This window comes from Camelus dromedarius, chromosome 17, assembly GCF_036321535.1.
Source record: "Camelus dromedarius isolate mCamDro1 chromosome 17, mCamDro1.pat, whole genome shotgun sequence".
Classification (NCBI taxonomy): Eukaryota; Metazoa; Chordata; class Mammalia; order Artiodactyla; family Camelidae; genus Camelus; species Camelus dromedarius.
In genome coordinates this window covers 42,512,707-42,530,291 of record NC_087452.1, presented here as the reverse complement: position 1 = coordinate 42,530,291, position 17,585 = coordinate 42,512,707, and the positions used below count along the sequence as shown (strand labels likewise).

Genomic DNA, 17,585 nt, shown 5'->3' with positions numbered 1-17,585 from the left:
TCCCCAGGCCTTGCGGAGAATTGAGCCCCCTTTTCCTGACATGGGGGCCAGGCCTTCAGCCCCAGCCATGAGGAGGGGGGGTCCTGTGGCCTCAGAGTGGGGGTCGGGGCCCAGGCAGGGATCAGGGCAGCTACCGGGGAGACAGCCCCAGACGCTGGGCCAAGACAGCCGCGAAGCAGGCACACGTGCTCACTTCCAGGGGGAAGGCTCAGGGCCCAAAGTGCTCGCTGCAAGCATTTCCACAAGCAGATGGAGAGAGGAAACCAGCGTCCTCACCTCTTCTCACAACATGTTTAAGGCTCAGTCATTAAGACACATGGGACAAACTGTCCAAACTAAATGATTCAACCAAGGATGGAGAAATTCGGGAGCCTTGGGGTACACTATGCAAGATGGACTCTGGGCTCAGAGAGAACACAGCATGGCACAGTTCACCTACTTATGAGCTATGTGACTTTGACCAAACATTTATTTGCTTCTTCTAGGTCTCATTTTTTTCTGTAAAACCGGGATGATAGAATGACCCAGGTTTGTTGGGAAATGAAAGGAGAAAATCAATGTGAAGTGTCCACACCATGCTTGAGAAAGACTTCATATTTTAGCCATTTTTCCCTTTATCCAAATCAAGCCACAGAACCACTGTGACTTGTAGACCAGAGTCTGCAAATTTTCTTGGTCAAGGGTCAGATAATGACTCCTTTTTGCTTTGTGGGTAGGGTCTCCCTTGTAACTACTCCACTCCACCTTTGTAGAGCAAAAGCAGCCACAGTCCGTAGTAAATGAATGGGCGTGCAGGGACCTCATAGAACGTTATTTCTTGATGCTAAAACTGAATGGAATGTAATTTTCACATGCCACAGAATATTATTTTCCTTTTGATTCTTTTTTAACCATTTAAAAATGTAAAAACCATTCTGAGCTCACAGGCCACACAAAAATAATAGACAGCGGGCTGGATCTGGCTGCCAGGACTTAAGTTTGCAGACCCTAAGGAGGCAAAAGTGCCCAGAGGACGTGCAGTGTTTAGAGTCAAGGATTCCCATGAAATTTCAGATTTCATACTTTAGTGTGTCGGAGGGAGTAGGTGGTCAGCTCTCCTAGTCTGTTCTTTTCTGTTTATAAAATGATGCTATTCTCCACCTCTGTAGCCTTTCAAGGATGATGGAAAGGCGGGGTAGGTAGAGTTCTTCACCTCCCTTCAGTTATTCTGTAACTTAAACTATATAAACACTAGGTTAAGTGCTTTAAACACCATCTCCTCAATAGGAACGGTTCTCCTACTGACTAATTAGGGGATAGATCACGATGTTATGGATCCTTTGAAGAGAAGACTCACAGGTCAGGGCAACAAGAAGCCCCTACACACACACACACACACACACACACACACACACACACACGCACAGAGTGAGCCTGCTAGACACATGGGTGGAAGACGAGTCCAGGGATGGAGAGAGGTGCTTGCCCCAGTCCATCTGCCTCAAATAGCAAACTGTTCAGCAGCCTTCACCTTGAAAGAAACCCCATGTGAGCAGCCAGACCAGGACAACTGGGGACTTCAGTGACCTCTGTCTCTCCTCTCCTTGGACTAAAGCATCTACTTCCATTTGCACTGATGCCTTTTGGTCTTGGGGTTGTAAATGATAAACTGAATGTGTGCTTTGCGCTGGGGAATGCATGACTCTACTCCCATGGCAACTGGGAAGCATCATATCGAGATTATAAACATAGGATGAAGGGGATGTTACAAAAGATCCAATTGGTCATTGTTTTAATTTCATGCAACTCACTGAGCCATTGGTGGGAGCTTAGGGTCAAGGCATCCAGGACTCTGCCATGCTAGGGTCAAGGTTAGAGAGAATAACCAGATTTTTCTTTCACACACAGAGTTGACCACAAGTTACCAATGTATCAGCCCAGAGCTCCTGGAGCTTCTAACGAGCACAAGCATACAACTGGCACTTCATAAAAGACAGGAACAACAAAGTCTTACCCCTTCCTCTTTTAGGAGAGCCTCGGTCCAACCATGACCAATGGATGTATTATGAGAAAAAAAAGTTAGTCCTCAGAGATTAAAAATGGTTCCAGGATTAATGAGAATGTATCTCATTTTATTAGCAAAAGCCAATAGAAAAGGAATGCACTTAAGGGATGGCCATGATATATTCATTGTGGAAGGTTCTGGCAGCCGATTTGCATGCAGGGCTTTAAAAGGAAGGAATTTTAGGGGAAAGACCATGAGATTTAGAACTCAGAGCATCTGACTTCATCTCCAGGCTCTGGCACCTACATTATGACTATGGGCAATTTACTTAATGTCCATGACCCCTGGCCTTATCTGTAGAATGGGGGTAATAAAAATACAACCTCAGAGGGTCAGTGGAGGATGAACTGAGACAATGTATTAAAAAAGCACGTTATAAACTGTAAAGTGCCCGTAGCAATATTAGTTGTAGGTATTATCAAGGCAAACGTGACATTTTTTAAAAGACTAGACAAAAGAAAAATATGGACTCCATTCAAAGGGTTAGTTCTGGGGCAGATTTTTAGGGAGTCAAAGCTAAGAATGCTCCTGACTTGGGTATGAAAATAGCCCCTTCGAGCACGTGCCATGTGCAGTGGGACATCTGCAACGAGGACCCGGGCACAGCCAACTAGGTCCCCAAAGAAGACCCCACCGCACAGTCAGCAGCCAGCCTGAGCCCCATCAAAGACGGTGGTGAAGAGACACCAGTGGCTAGGAGACTGAGGACAATGGCCTTGAGTTGGTGGCTCTCCCCGTAATGTACTGAGCTGGAGGAGAAAGACTGTCACCAGCACTCAGGAGCCAAGTTGAGACAACAGGCTGGCACAGAGGTCACTGAGTTGTCAGTCCAGGGACTCTCCGGCTGCCATTGCCTGCAAGCAGTGGTGGCGAAGCCATGCCGGAAGGAAGCTCAGGCGGGGCGGCTGTTCTGGTCTCCTGCGTTACCTGATCCCGGGGGCAGGAACCAAGGCTCATTTGTCTTCCCGGAGTTCACTCTCTCTAGGGATGACCTTGCCCAGTTTTGTCCTCGCCAGGTGGACACTGCTAACCTTGCCTTCATTTGTAAGGCTCTCATTAGAGCTTGCTCCAACTCGAGCATCCTCGGGAGTCAAGAATAACAGTCGTAGGGAAAACCGGAAGCTGGCACTTGGGTACCAGGCCTTGAGAAGAGATGAATACAAGAGAGCAGGGAAGGGCAGGGCACGGGAAGAACCAGGTCATGAGACACTGCGGAGCAACCCACAGCCCTTGTCAAAACCCACATCCAAACACACAAAGAGCCCCACACCAAATGGACAATGGTCCAAAACAGAAACAGGCACCTGTGACAAACTCTTTTCGACTCAGCTCCAAATTCTCTTCCCAGGAGTGGAAGGGTAGCTCATACAGATACATGCACCGTGGGAAAAGAACTCAGAATGACATACCTCGGAATCAGTGAAAAAGTTGTAAAGGAGGACATCGTCAAATTCTAAGCCCTTTGCTTCATAAACTGTTAGCACAAGTGCTAACCCCAGCTCTTCTGGAATTTTCTCCTTTGCCATTTCATTGGCTACAAGGATCACCTGAGGGGGGAAAAAAAAGCGAGGGAATAGAAGAGAAAAAACATCAAATTGTAGAAAGAGAAATCTAGTAACACTGAGTCGATTTCTATGGGAGGCAGAGAATGTCTTTGAAGAGAAGTACCGGTGTGGACTTGGTCAGCCAGGCTGGTGGGACTGTGAATAACAATTAGTCACTCACCCATCCCGGAAACTTCCTCATTTTGGAACAGGGGCTATTGAGTTCTACCTGGTGGAATGACTCAGCTTCTCAAAACTTTTTTCAATCACAAACTGCCTTTTATTTTATTTTATTTAAAAAAATTATTTATTTTATTTTAGTGGAGGTGGGGAGGTAACTAGGTTTATTTATTTTTAAAGAAGGTACTGGGAAACTGAACCCAGGACCTCGTGCCCGCTAAGCATGCACTCTACCACTTGAGCTGTACCCTCCCCACTTCGCCTTTTATTTAAAAACATACAATCTCAAGAAACTCACCTGATGGGCTCCAAATTCGATGGGCTGGGTTTTCCTTTTGTTGCCTCGAAGCAATATTGCCAAGTCACTCACACTACAAGACTCCAGGACAATTGGTTTGGGACCATCGAAGAGGCCAGAATCCCTTGTAAGGCGATCAAAAGATTCCGGGAAATAGAACTTAAGTAAATCTATCACTCCAGATGCCAGATTGAGGATTCCTGGGATAAAACAAAAAACATGTAACATACAACATGACAGCATGGCTGGGTTTCTTGTATTTTGTTTTCTTATTTTGGGTTTGGTTTTGTTTTGTTTTTCCTGAGAGGCAGCATTGGTCCTGATGGTACATACAGCTAGCTGCAAGCCCATTTCCAGATCCTATTAGATGATCCCTTTGGCGCCGAGCTGTACTATTCTGGGTGCAGTAGATGAAGACAGAGGTATGTTTGCTGTAGCACGAAGGTTTTGTACAATCTCATTCCTGACCTATATTCGTGTTAGAGAAAATTACCTCATGAAGAAGAGTCAAGGCGGAAATGTAATCTAAACAATTAGAGCTGTTAGAATGCCAATACAGGCGGCTAATGTAGACGGTAAAAAAGCAAGAGTTATTCCATCCCCTGTCATTGGTATTTAGCGCACCAGAGACGTTACCTGGTAAGAGCAGTGCTGGATGTTAGCTGGGACATCACCCTTTCTGCCAGGTGTATTCCCAGCCGAGACAGGACTATACTAAGAAAAACTGTCACACTGGATAAAGAACTTTCCATTGAGCTTTCTCCCTGGGTCCCATTTTTGTCTAAGCACTGAAGTAACATCGACAGTGATGCTGACTGTACAACAGGCACCTTCCTAAAAATCATCCCTTTTTAATCCTCCCAACAGCCCGATGAGACAGACCAGACAACCCCACTTTTGCAAACAGAGACGCTGAGGTCCGAGAAGTTAGGAAACACCTCCAAGTGTCAGGATTTGAAGCTGGTCTGAACACAGACCATCCTGGGTCTCCCACTATTCTCAGGGGCCCTGTGCCGTTTGCTCGACACCAGATAGAATACTATGAAATGGGCACATGTGTCCCCATTGCAGTTATCAAGGAGTAAAGGGAAATTTCATCATCCAGGGCTACTATTATCAAAAGTACACAGTTTAAAGAAATTGAAAGCACAAGTTGAAACTGTTGAATCTGATCTAACTCAGCTGATATTGTGGTTCAGAGATTTACATTAATGAAAGAATCAGAAAAAGGCACGTAAGTGTTCACTGTGGTGAAAAACTGGAATCCACTTAAAGGACCTTCTAGGGAACTACATAAATTATTTTATATAAACATACTCAAAGAATAAAGGATGATTCAGCCACAAAAAACTTGAAGCACTAACACAGGCTATAATACGGAAGAACCTTGGAAACATGATGTGAAGTGAAAGAAGATGGGTATAAAAGGTCACATGTTGCATGATTCCATTTATCAGAAATGTCCAGAATAGGCAAATCTAGAAAGTAGACTGGTAGTTCACAGGGTTAGGGGAATGAGGAGAGACTGCTAATGGTTTTAGGGTTTCTTTTTGGGGTGACAAAACTGTTCTGGAGTTAGATAGTGGTTATGACTGCACAATCTCATGAATATATTATTTAAAAAACCCCACCAAGTTGCACATTTTAGACAGATGAATGTTATGCTGTGTGAATCTCAATTTAAAGAATAAAAAATGGGGAAATATTCACTAAACATATATTCACTACATAATCAATAAATACATACATGCGTGTGATAAATGCATATATGTATAAGTAAAAAGATCAGGAGGAAATAAAACAAAATGTTAGTTGTTAGCAGCCTTACAGGGAGCTTGAATTTTTTTTTTAACATTTTATGTGTTTTCTAGCACATCTTATTGGGGCTTTTTCTGGTTCTATACACAGAAATCACACAGCCTTCCCTCCATCCTAAGAGAAGAGGTGGAGGGAGGGCATAGCTTAAGTGGCAGAGTGCACGCTTAGCATGCATGAGGTCCTGGGTTCAATGCCCAGTACCTCCTCTAAAAATAAATAAATAAACCTAATTACCTCCCAGCCACCAAAAACAACAACTAAGAGAGGAGGTGGGAGATGGGGTTTACGCAGTAATCATCTGTGTGGGTTGCTTAGCACAGCAATTTAAAAAAAAAATTCAGTTTGCAGGAACAATTCCCTTCGCCATTCTCTACTTTGCTGATCATAAAGGCTGCTGTCCCTATACCAGTGGTGCTGAACCAGGGGTACACATCAGAATAAGGGGCTCATTCAACTGCTCGTGCCAGGTCCTCTCCACAGGATCCAACAACGAAAAAGGGGGTGCCTTCCAGAGCCATGTCCTGAGGACAGAGAAATGTGGGTTTTGGTCACCCGACCCCTCCAACAGTGTTGGGGGATAGGAGTTCTATAAATGCTTCCTGAACGGATGAAAGAAGGGCGGCGACTAAAAATTCCTATTAAGAGCATCAAGTTCCTTGGGCCAGTTCTTCCCACACAACACAAGTGGAAGACCACAGAAGGCCACGAAGCTGAGTTGCTCAGATGCAACCAGACCCTGTGATGGACAAGCAACATCAGGAGACTTTGAGAGCCCTGGAAACCAGGCTGAGCTGTGTGGTACATGCTGCACTCTGGGAGGCCACCTGGCTTCTGACCGTTTTTCTGAATCCTTGGCTACACAAATCAGAATTTTAATCTAATTTTACACTGGATGTATGTACGTGGGCGAGTGTGTATGTGTATGCGTATATGTGTGTTTGGGATGTGTGTGTTTTCTCTCACCATCAGACTATAGCCTACCAAATGTATCTAGAAAAAGAGACACCAGGGGGAGGGTATAGCTCAGTGGTAGAGTGCTTGCTTCGCATACACGAGGTCCTGGGTTCAATCCCCAGTACCTCCATTAAAAATTAATAACTAAATAAACCTAATTACCCACACCCCCCAAAACAACAACAACAAAAACCTACATCAGGCATAAATACTGAAATGTTAGAAATATTCCCATTAACTTCAGGAATAACACAGGAATATGACAGGAAAAAGAAATGACAAGTATAGGAAAGAAGATGAAAACTGCCCTTATCTGCACCAACATGCCAACCTCTAAGAGGCAGAAGTAGGAGGAGTGTTCAGCAAGATTGTGAGACACCAGATCAACATACAAGAACCAGCAGCTTTCCTCTCTACCAGTAAGACGTGACTGGAAAATATAAAAAGAGAAAAAAGGTATAGCCATGATTATGACAAAAAGTATAAGGTCCCCAGGACAAATCTAACTGCTGGGGAAAATGTCTGGGGAAAATTATAAAGTATCACAAAAGGCAGTAAAAAAAAAAATCTAAATAGAGAAATATGCCGAGGTTCAGAAATCCCTATAATGTAAAGATGTGAATTCTTCCCAAAGACTGAGAAATTGAATGAAATTCCAATCAAAAGCACAAAGAGTCACTGGAGAAGTCTGATAATACAGTAAGATAGTACGATAGCAGCATAAGAACACAGTGAGCATTCTATAAATGATAAAGGAAATATTCTGGCATTAGTGTCCCACTATTTCAACCCTCTGTGTCTTCATAAAATGGGAATGACGCCTACCTTGTAGGATTGTTGTGAGGATTAAAAGCAGGTACTATATGTGCTCAGCATCGTGCTTGGCACAGAGGAGAGGCACAAGTGAGATGCAAATCAAAAGCGCCTGAGTGTGTGTCATCTCCCACCACCTCCCACCTGCCTTTTCTTGCTTCTCCTTGGGAGAAAAGCTGCTTTCAGGATTAATGATTTGTAATTGGTGAATTACTTTATCTTGCATAAGCACGTAGTTCCAAAGTGCTGTAACAAAAGTTCTCAAGCAGTTTAAACGTTCCCCTGAGATGTTTTCATACCATGGCCAACACCTTAAGATGTAATAACTTAAAGGTCCACTTCCATTTAACCACAGCTTAAATGATCAGCCTAAGAGTAAGTACTGGCAGAAATCATAAGATCTCTTTTTCATGAGGGTAACCACTAACAAACTCCAAAACAGTGTCCTTATTCCAGCTGGGTCAAGGGCCTGACAAAAGCTGGACCACAGCTTCAAAAGCAGCCCAAGGTCAGTGCCCAAGCACCTCCCTCACAGGCAAGCCCAAGGCACCGACATACCCGAGTGGGACCTGTAGTTCTGGTACAGCTGGTGGATCTTCTTAGGCTTCCGCACGGCACACTGCTTGTCACCGGTGCTCTTGCTGGCGTAGTGGAACAGGGAGCGCAGGTCGCTGAAGCGGAAGGCCACGCCCTTCATGATGGTCTGGGCCGTGTCCCCGGTGAGGAACATGGCGTTGGGGTCATTGATGCATTTCATCAGCAGCGCCAGCTCGGCTTGGGTGAAGTCCTGGATCTCATCACCATAGAGCTCGTGGATGGACCACGGGAGCACCTTGACCTTCGACAGTCTCCGGGACAGGTTGTAGAGGACATCCTCTTCATCAAAGTAACCTTTCTGAGACCTGATCTGCTGATACAGGCAGAAGAGGACGTAGATCTCGCTCCGGTCTTCCTTGAAATTGGGGGACCGCTTCCGCCCTAATTTCTTATATGCTTCTTCTGTCAGTCTCCCTTTGGGGGAGCTGAGAGCCTCAAAAGATCCCTTCAGAAAAGATTTTATTTCCTTCCAAATCAGTGCGGGGTTGTAGGAGGTTTTCCCTTTGATCATTTTTGGCCATATTTCATTGGCGAACACCTCATATGTCACAAACACCCGGGGGTCGCTGTCACACGGCCGCGTTTCTGCAGCCTTCTCCTCTTCGCCGTAGCCCTCCTCTGCCTCGGCCTCCTCCTCCTCCTCCTGCCAGTTGGGGATGGTCAGCTCTTCCTGCGTGGACCATCCTATGATGGTTCTCTTCAAGCTGCCATCTTCATTTCTCAGGAAAAATGGCTTGGGCAGAGAAGCATCAAGCAAGAGGAGCAGCTGCTTGGAGGTGACAAACAGTGGAAAGTTCTCATCCTTCAGGTCCTGGAGTCTGTGGACATTGGGTTCCAAGGGTTTGTAGTGGCTGGTGGCCTTGGTAGACTTGGAAAGCTCCACGAAATTCCTCTGCACCTCCTGGCACAGGACGTGGTTCTTGGTCACGAAGATCTGATGTAAATGCTCCAGCTGGTGGGGCTGTTCTGGGGTGCATCCCTCCGCCCCTTGCCCAGGGCCCCCAGGCTCCTCGCTGGCCCCGCGGGCACAGGCTTCAGTCTCCTGCTCCTCTTCTCCGCTGTCCAGTGTTTCCACCTCCAGGGAACCTTCCTCCTCCTCCTCTTCCTCCTCTTCCTCCTCCTCCTCTTCTTCTCCCCCGCCTGGACCCTCCTTTCGGGGCTCTACTTCCAACCTTCTCTTCAGCCAGATCTGTCTGGCCAGGAGCGGGCTCCCCGCCTGCCCCGCCTTCTCCCAGTAAACGTGGAATTTCTTCCACAGCCGGTACAGGCAGCAAGTGGTCTTGCCGGTGCCGCTCCGCCCGATCAGGATGATGGGCTCCAGCGGCCGGGGGTTGAGGTCGATCACGGCGTACTCGAGCTCGCCCACGCGGAAGGGGTACTCCACGGTGGCCGTCGTGTCGTTGAGGATGTTGGAGGCCATGCTGGTGCTGAAGCTGTGGAACTTCATGATGTTATACTCCGTCTCCACGGCGCTGGCCGGCGGGAAGTACTCGGGCTCCGCGCGCGCCCCGCTCTGTTCGGCCTCCGTGTCCTCCACGTAGCAGCGGGGAATCCACTTCTGGATCTTCTTGTTGGCCGACACCTGGCCCTTGTTGATACCCTTTAGCTTCTTGCGCAGGACACAGGACAAGCCCCGGTTGTAGGCGCTGCAGATGGCCTGGATGGAGTCCGGCAGCCTGTCGTGATCCAACACGACGTCCCAGATCCGGATGATTTCCGTGTAGACCCGCCCCACCTTCTCCGAGGGGTGCGCGCCGCGCTCTGCGGCGATGATCTTCTCGGGGTTCTCGCTGCACCGAGGGGAGAAGTCGATGGCGAGCTCCCACAGCATCCGGGCCCCTTTGTCCAGCTTAGCCTCGAAGAGCTGGATGCTCCCTTTCAGGTTCCTCAGCCGCTTCCGCAGGCCCCGCGTCCACTCGCCATTGCCCAGATTCTGGATGGCGAGGATGATTTTCTTCTTCATGACCTTGGTCATGATCTTGCTGGATAGCTTCTTCAGCATCTCCGAAGTGCACTCGATCTCCCATGTCATGTTCTCGAAGTCCAGGAGGCAGGCCTCGACCTCTGGCAGGCTCTGGTCGTCCTGGTCGTCACTGCCCTCTGTCCCCCTGTGACCAGCAGGCACGGGCTGCCGGGCCCCGAGGCCCCCATGGACGCATCCCTCCGCGGCCTCAAGGTCACCGGGGTTGTTCCCACTGCTGTCAGAGGCCCCCGCCCCCGGGGCGCCCTGAGGCTCCTTCTCCACTTCAGGGCCAGCTCCCGCCTCCAGAGGCTCAGGAGCCTGGGGACAGGCCTCTGAGAGGGATGGATCCATTTCCACCTGCCGAATCAAAGCTGTGATGTCCTGCACGAGGCAGTCTCTCCGTGAGCTGGGCCTGGACACCCCAGGCTCCGGCCTCATCGCCTGGGCATCTGGGAGGGTCTCCCAGCTGTCAGGGACCACGGCTCCTCCGGGCGGGGCTCGGGCACCGCCGCCGCAGGGTGGCAACTTGGAGGAGCCCTTGATCTGGGACGCGTGAGCTGGGGCCGCGGAGCGCAGGGGCTTCCCCGCGTGGGCGGCGGTGTCCTGGCGGCCCCTGCGCTTGCTCTCCAGCAGGGCTTTGTTCCAGGCCAGGAGCAGCGCGTCGTTCTTCTTAACGCGGTGCCGCACGTCCTTGCCTTCCTTGTTCTTCAGGTTGAAGTTGATGTCAAACTTCACCAGCAGACCTATCAGCTTCCCCATGCGCTTCAGCATGCCCTTCTGGAAGAGGATGTGCATCAGCGTGTTCCCGCTGCTGTCCTGGTTGTTGGGGTTGAGGTAGTGAAATTCGCTGGGCTTGGACCAGAACAGATTCAACAGGTGATTGAGGAAGTTAAAACCGACGTCAGCTGAAAGACACAAAAACCCTGATGAGTGCTCAACAGCTCTTCTGGGGAGCACAGACCCCGTGGATTTGAGAGAGATGCCAGCCAGGGGTCCCGAGAACACGGAACTTCCCCAAGGATTTGATAACCCAGTGATTCTCAACTGGGGGCGATTTGGTCCCCAACAGACATGTGGCCATGTCTAGAGACATTTTTGAGGGTCACAATTTAGGAGGTACTACTGGCATATAGTGGGTGGAGGCCAGAGATTGCTAAATATCCTACAATGCACAGGTCACCCACCACACACACACAAAGAATTATCCCTCCCAACTGTCAACAGTGCCAAGGCTGAGAAACCCTGAAATCACCTTATAATATTCCAGTAAGATCCTTTATGTCAAGTCCCTTGAAAATGGTGTAAGTAAATGGAAAATATTTGCAGCTATGGACTTCGAAACTTAAGAATCCTTCTCAGTGAACCCACCCTGACCATTCACTGTGATGCTCACTCCTTCCCATCAAGCTACGTGTGAGGGGCCAGGAGATACGCGCCTGGCCAAGAAACAAGCCTTTTCCAGACAGTTGGTTTTCCCAGTAGGAAAGACCAAAGAGCATCGCATCAGTTCTGATATCCAGTTTCCTCCTCAAGAAAAAGACTGCTTACAAAATAAAGGCCTACCTTTGATCTCTAGAAAGATGTGGAGTGCAGCATGCAAAGGAGTGTCGCCTTCGGTGAGAGAAATGCCTCGAGGATCTGCACCCTTGGTCAAGAGGAGGAAGGCCAGTTCGAAGTCCTCATGCTTCAGGCACGTGGTGATCGGCCTCTCCTGGCTGCCCTGGAGACCCTCGGGCGAGGCTGGCAGAGGCAGAGAGAAGGGCACAGTCAGCTGCATCCCTGAGCGGAGGCACAGCCCTGCACCCCTGCGGGGCTGGGACCGCTTCTGCTCTTTATTCCAAAGCAAGAGCTGATGCTGACCCTACTTCCAAGCCCTCCCGCCAGCATCCTTTCTGGGAGGCAAGGGCTTCCCATGCACCCTCAGAGGGAAAGCCCAGCTCCTCCAAGTGCCCTGTCCATGGGCCTCGCCTCCTCTCCCATCTCTCCAGCTCCCCCTCCCATCCCGCCACAGGACCGCCATCAGCACTGCCCTGGAGTAGGGACTGGCACAAACAACTGAACTCCCAGGGTTTTCCCAGCACCGTCCCCAACACACAGTGATCAAGACGTAGGCGTGTTTCACACATCCTTTGCTTCTAGGAAGCTCCTTCCCGAAAATGCCCTTCTGCCCTCATTTGTCATCTTCCCTGACACTCCTCCACCCCCACACCACCTTCCTTTTAGCTCAGTCCATGCCTCCCCTCTGCAGTGCAGGCTCCCTGACCTCCATCCCCTGCAGCCCTGTACCCTCCTGCACACAATGCCACCCGCAGCCATGTATTCACTCTCCATCCTTGGGTCCTAGCACCTGACCCCAGGGAGGTACTCGATAAGTGCCTGCTTCATCGGGAACAAAACAGGAATGCCATAAGCGCCTTCATTTATGGGCAAAGGTAGCAATGCTCCACACAAGGAATGGATTGAAGAATTAAAGCAGAAATAACATGGAGGCGTACCATCTACATCCTGAAACCCATGGGCTTTGTATGGCACTTTGAGGGTTGGGACCAAGGTGTCATCACTCCTTCTGAAGGTCATTTCCCCTTAAACGACAAGGCAGGCAGAAAAGCACACAGCCAAGGCACTCTTCCAAGAGCCTGCATCTCTGAGCTCATTGAATATTCAAAACAGACCTAAGGGGGACTATTTTCACCCCCATTTTATAAATGAGGAGACAGAGGCATAAGTAGCGTGCCCAAGATCACACAGTTAGTAGTGGCCTTACTGGGGGGCGCTGGGGAGAGGGGGTGGGAGGAGGTTGGTGTTTCCAAATTAGTTTTAAAATAAAACCCAGTCCAGCAAGATGTGTGCACACTCCAGACACACATCCAGCCAAGTGTGACTGTGCTGATTAAAGCGGCAGATGTTTCCACCCACCCATTTATCTGGCCGTTTCTTTAAAAACAAACATCTCAAATCCCAACCCGTGGATCAGAAAAGAAGGCCACACAGTTTGACAAGCACCCACATGGCACACTGAGTGCAGGGAAAAGTCCAGCTGGAGGTCAGGAGGAAATGACCACTGTGGCTACAACCGGGGCCAAGGCCCCTCCCACAGGCCTGAGGTTCCTTACACAAGAGAGCAAGGGGAGAATTCACAAAAATGCACTGACCCCATCACTGCTTCAAAATGAGAAGATATGAGGGAGGAATAGAAGAGGCAGAATTTAAAGGAGAAAGGGAAATCAAGAGGAAGTCCTGTGATGGCCTGGACTCCCCTGGGATGACCCCCGGATGCTCACTCAGCTTCAAGGACTCACCTCCGCGGTCTATCAGGTGGCCCAGGAGCTGGGTCCTCCGCTGGTCCCAGGTGCAGAGGTGGGGGAAGACCACACAGAGGTCGAGGTCCGAGAGGTCGCAGTCTTTGATGAGGCAGTCCCCGAGCGGCAGCTCCCCGCTCGCTTTGCGGGTCAGCAGCAGAAGCACCTCGGGCCATCTCTGTTTTTCCAGTAAAGACTTGATGAAGGTGTTGGCACAGTCGCGGTTAATGTCATAGACCAGGTCAGGAGGAATTTCTTTCAAAAACAAGAATACATCACACTCCAAAGATGGTTTATGTGGTTTCTGCTCCCAACAACAACCCAACACATCGGTACAGAAATACCCCAAGTTACTGGTCAGTATTTTCAGGTCCCGGGGAACCATAAACAAGTACTTAGTTACTTCGGGCATGCTACTCAACCACACGTGAACCTCAGGGCCAGCACCGGCCCTGTGAGCTCCTTGGGAAGGCTGGAAATACCTTAAGGAAGTAGAGCCTTAGTCAACAGAAGAAAGAAACATCTGTGGCATTTTTTGAAAAAGGATGATATATGCAAATAACAGTTCCAGGAGGATGCATGAAAAACAAGTAACAGAGTTGGCCTCTGGGGATGAGATGTGGGGACTGAAGTTCAGGGGTAGATGACAGATTTTTCACTGAAGAACGTTCTGTGTTGATTGAATGTTTTACATGTAGATCATGACATTATTTCAAAATCAGTGTTTTAGAGGGGGGAGGGGATAGCTCAGTGGCGGGGTGTGTGCCTAGCATGCACAAGGGTCCTGGGTTCGATCCCCAGTACCTCTATCAAAACATAAAATAAATCTAATTACCTCCCCCCTTCCACCAATAAAATAAAATTAAAATAAAATAAAGTGATGCTATTTTTTAAAATAAATAATTAAATAAACAAATAAATTTTTTTTAAAAGATATGAGAGAAGGGTTTTAAGGAGCCTAAATCATCCTTGGGCATGACTGAAGGCTGTGAGGAAAGTTACCTTGCAGTGAAGAAAGAAGGCGTAAGAACCTCTGAACCACTTCTTGCTTCAGAAAGTTTTTCTGCAACCGGCTTCCTGAGTTCATGTAGGTCACCAGCTGCTCGGAGGCCTTCCGGAAAATGTCGCTTTCGCTAGCGGGTCCCTCACCGTTGCTCAGACCTGCAAAACACCCCCAGGTGCTGCTTCTGACTGCAGAGATCATGGCAGCAGTAAATGGCAGAGATGACCACACCTCTCCATCCCTCTCCGTATCCATGTGACTTCGAAGTGCCAGCCACTAGAGGACCCCGCCCCAGCCTCCTCCGGCACCCTAACCTCCAGTTCTGGCCTGGCTTCAAGACTTGCCGTGACTGGGAGAAGACTGTGGATGTGATTTTTGTGTCAATTCTGAGCCTAGGATTTGAGAGGCCTTGTTTATGAGTTCTGTTCAGGTCTAGGCTAGATAAGAAACATCAGCCCAGTCATCCAAACTGAGGCCCCTTGGATGTGAAAGAGCCTAGCTAAGATCAGCAAGAGGCAGACACCTGAAGGAGTTCCATTAAGGCTGTGAGAATAGCCCAGTCTCAACTGCTGGATCCTGAGCTAACTAAGTGTTTGCTCCTTCAAGCTACTAAGTTTGGGGGTCGTTTGTTACACAGCCGTAGGTAACTGATATAATGGTTCAGGGACATGACAGCAGGAGGATGGCTTAGCGCAGCAGCAACATCCAGCCACGTGGCAGCTGCCCACGCACCTTACTGACAAGTGGAAAAAGCCAAGAGTTAAGGAGCCAGCTCTCTGGGCAAAAATGGGCAGACACTATCCCCTTGCTTCAGTTTACTGAGAAAGGAGTCATGATTCAAAATCACCCACTGAAGGAAGGCTGGAAAAAGGGTAAATGTTTTATTTGGTATCAGATGATACACTCAAAAAGCCCTCCTGGTTAAAATGGAATTTTACTGCACAGATAACTGGACATGTGTTTTCATACCCAGTGAGACAGGCCTGGCCCACGGCATACGTGCTATCACATTGTGAAGAGGTGAATGTGTGTTCCATGCCATGTTCTAACAGGACGGGAGCACTTTAAAGGAGATGGACTATGAAAATGAGGGGGAATAAAAGCATCCCATCATCAGACAGGTCTCCCAGCAGCAGACCCCGAAGATCACAAACAACTGTGAGAAAAACAAAGGCTGCAATTTTGTTCTTGATCCTGAGGACTTTGGGGCACCAGCTGCCAGAGAAGGTGGACGTGCTGCCATCTAGTGGTGGCCGGGAGAAGCAGGGAAGACAGCCAGGTAACCCTGACCACTCAGGATCCCCCGCTGGGCTACAGCTTCCAAGGCAGCTAGTGAGAAAGGCAGGATCTCAGGTCCTGCCCTGAACCTGCGAGAGCAAACTCTGCATTTTAACAGGCTCCCAAATGCTTCATGTGCACATTAACATCGAGAAGCTCTGGTGTGGAGAACAGCAGAACCTTTCAGTGAGACTCTTTGTTTCTCAAGTTTTTTCTCACCTAGATGCAAAAGCCACTGAAAGACACCATCTCCATTTTCATCAAAATGGGGCACAGTAAACCTCCCAAGGAGCGAAAGGTGAGAGCATCTCTTATCCTAGTCTATAAACTGGAGCGCTTGTTCATCGGGGTACAAAAGCTAGTGTCCTACTGGTGCTTTACTCAGGACCACAGATGTGAAAATCAGAACCCATCAGGTTGGACTTGGGTCAGAACTAGGGTACCAATCCCATAGCAGGAGCTCTTCTCAAAGATAATGCTTCCAATGGGCCCGGTAATGCGTGAGGATGGGGAGAGATTAAGGTCCATGCAATCTTCGTTTTTATGACTGGAGATCCACATTTATTCCCATGGCCCCAGGCCTTCTCTTTGCATCTCCCTCCCACTATCCTCTCAACTACTACTCTGGACAGAAACCCGTGCTAGGGCTAAAGTCTAAAAAGATGCTGTCCTACACAGTGGCCGCTAACTTAATGTAAAATTAAAGTTAACTAAAGCAAATTAAAATTTCAGTTCCTCAGTTGCACAAGCCACACACATTTCAAGTGCTCAGTGGCCCTATGTGCCTCACGGCTAGCACATCAGACAGAGCAGTTATAGGACATCTCCATCAGTATAGAAAATTATACTGCATGGTACAGGTCTACAAAGATCCCTCAGCTCCACCTCAGGTTTTAAAGTTTGCGCAACCAGCAAGATCTTAGAAACAAAATGTATGCATACGACTCTAAACAGCCATGTGATGCTTAAACGAACAGCCACATTTGATACAGAGATCATATTCCAATACTGGCTTCTACAAGGGTTCCACCGCTAGTCTTCGGGAAGAGCTCTCTGGGAAGACTCCAACTTGTTACCCTGCCTGATAACTGTCATCCTCTTCCTTTCTGATTTTTTATCATTTTCTTTTGCTTTCTTTGACTTGGTGTGTCCCTAGAGTCGTTCAGTATCCCTCTAGCGTGGCAAGCAAAGCTTCGTGGTCAATGGTCTGGAAAGCTTTAAAGTTATCAGACATCCAGTAAGTTCACCAATGAGCACTGGGGGATTTAGGCTTGTCTGCATTCACTGCAACACAAACTCCCCAGCGACCCACACGTCAAGCCTGGAACCAGGCACGTTCCCTCCTCCCGCATGTGTTTATCTGCCAGGTGCGTCTGACAGCTGAATTCTAATGATTGGAAAGGGGGCTAGCTGTGATCCTACTGAGTCTCTTCTCTTGGTGCCAAACCTGGACCACAGATCTAGTTGGTGAAGGAGGAGACAGGTGAAGGGAGAGCAAGACCATCTCAGAAGATAAGACGTTTTTAGGATCAGCAGACATTCAAAGATTCATTATACAAGGAAAATGAAAAAAATCAAAACTTTAAAAACGAAACCAGAAGTTCATGATTTATACTAAAGTCCATAACACTAAATATAACATACATCTATACATCTACAGCATTCTAAGAATTAAGGTTGTAATTAATGAACGATAAATTTGCAAGCAAACCAGCCATTTTCTACCATTAACTGGTGGTCCTTCCTTACAAGGTTATTTTAAAACCTGGAAATTCATTGGCAGAGAAATCTGGT

General features: G+C 48.3%; 1 protein-coding gene and 1 non-coding gene across 2 annotated transcripts in view; one reads left to right on the top strand and one right to left on the bottom strand.

Annotated features, from left to right (window-relative positions):
• Nucleotides 1–17,585, bottom strand: part of TRANK1 (tetratricopeptide repeat and ankyrin repeat containing 1) — a 76,697-nt gene that overhangs the window by 19,757 nt on the left and 39,355 nt on the right. The window contains 6 exon segments of the mRNA XM_064496751.1: nucleotides 3,454–3,591; nucleotides 4,067–4,266; nucleotides 8,210–11,116; nucleotides 11,775–11,951; nucleotides 13,511–13,765; nucleotides 14,513–14,671. Coding sequence (XP_064352821.1) covers nucleotides 3,454–3,591; nucleotides 4,067–4,266; nucleotides 8,210–11,116; nucleotides 11,775–11,951; nucleotides 13,511–13,765; nucleotides 14,513–14,671 — 3,836 coding nt within the window.
• On the top strand, nucleotides 6,896–6,968 carry TRNAA-CGC (transfer RNA alanine (anticodon CGC)). The gene has a single exon. It is a non-coding gene; the product is annotated as a tRNA-Ala (tRNA).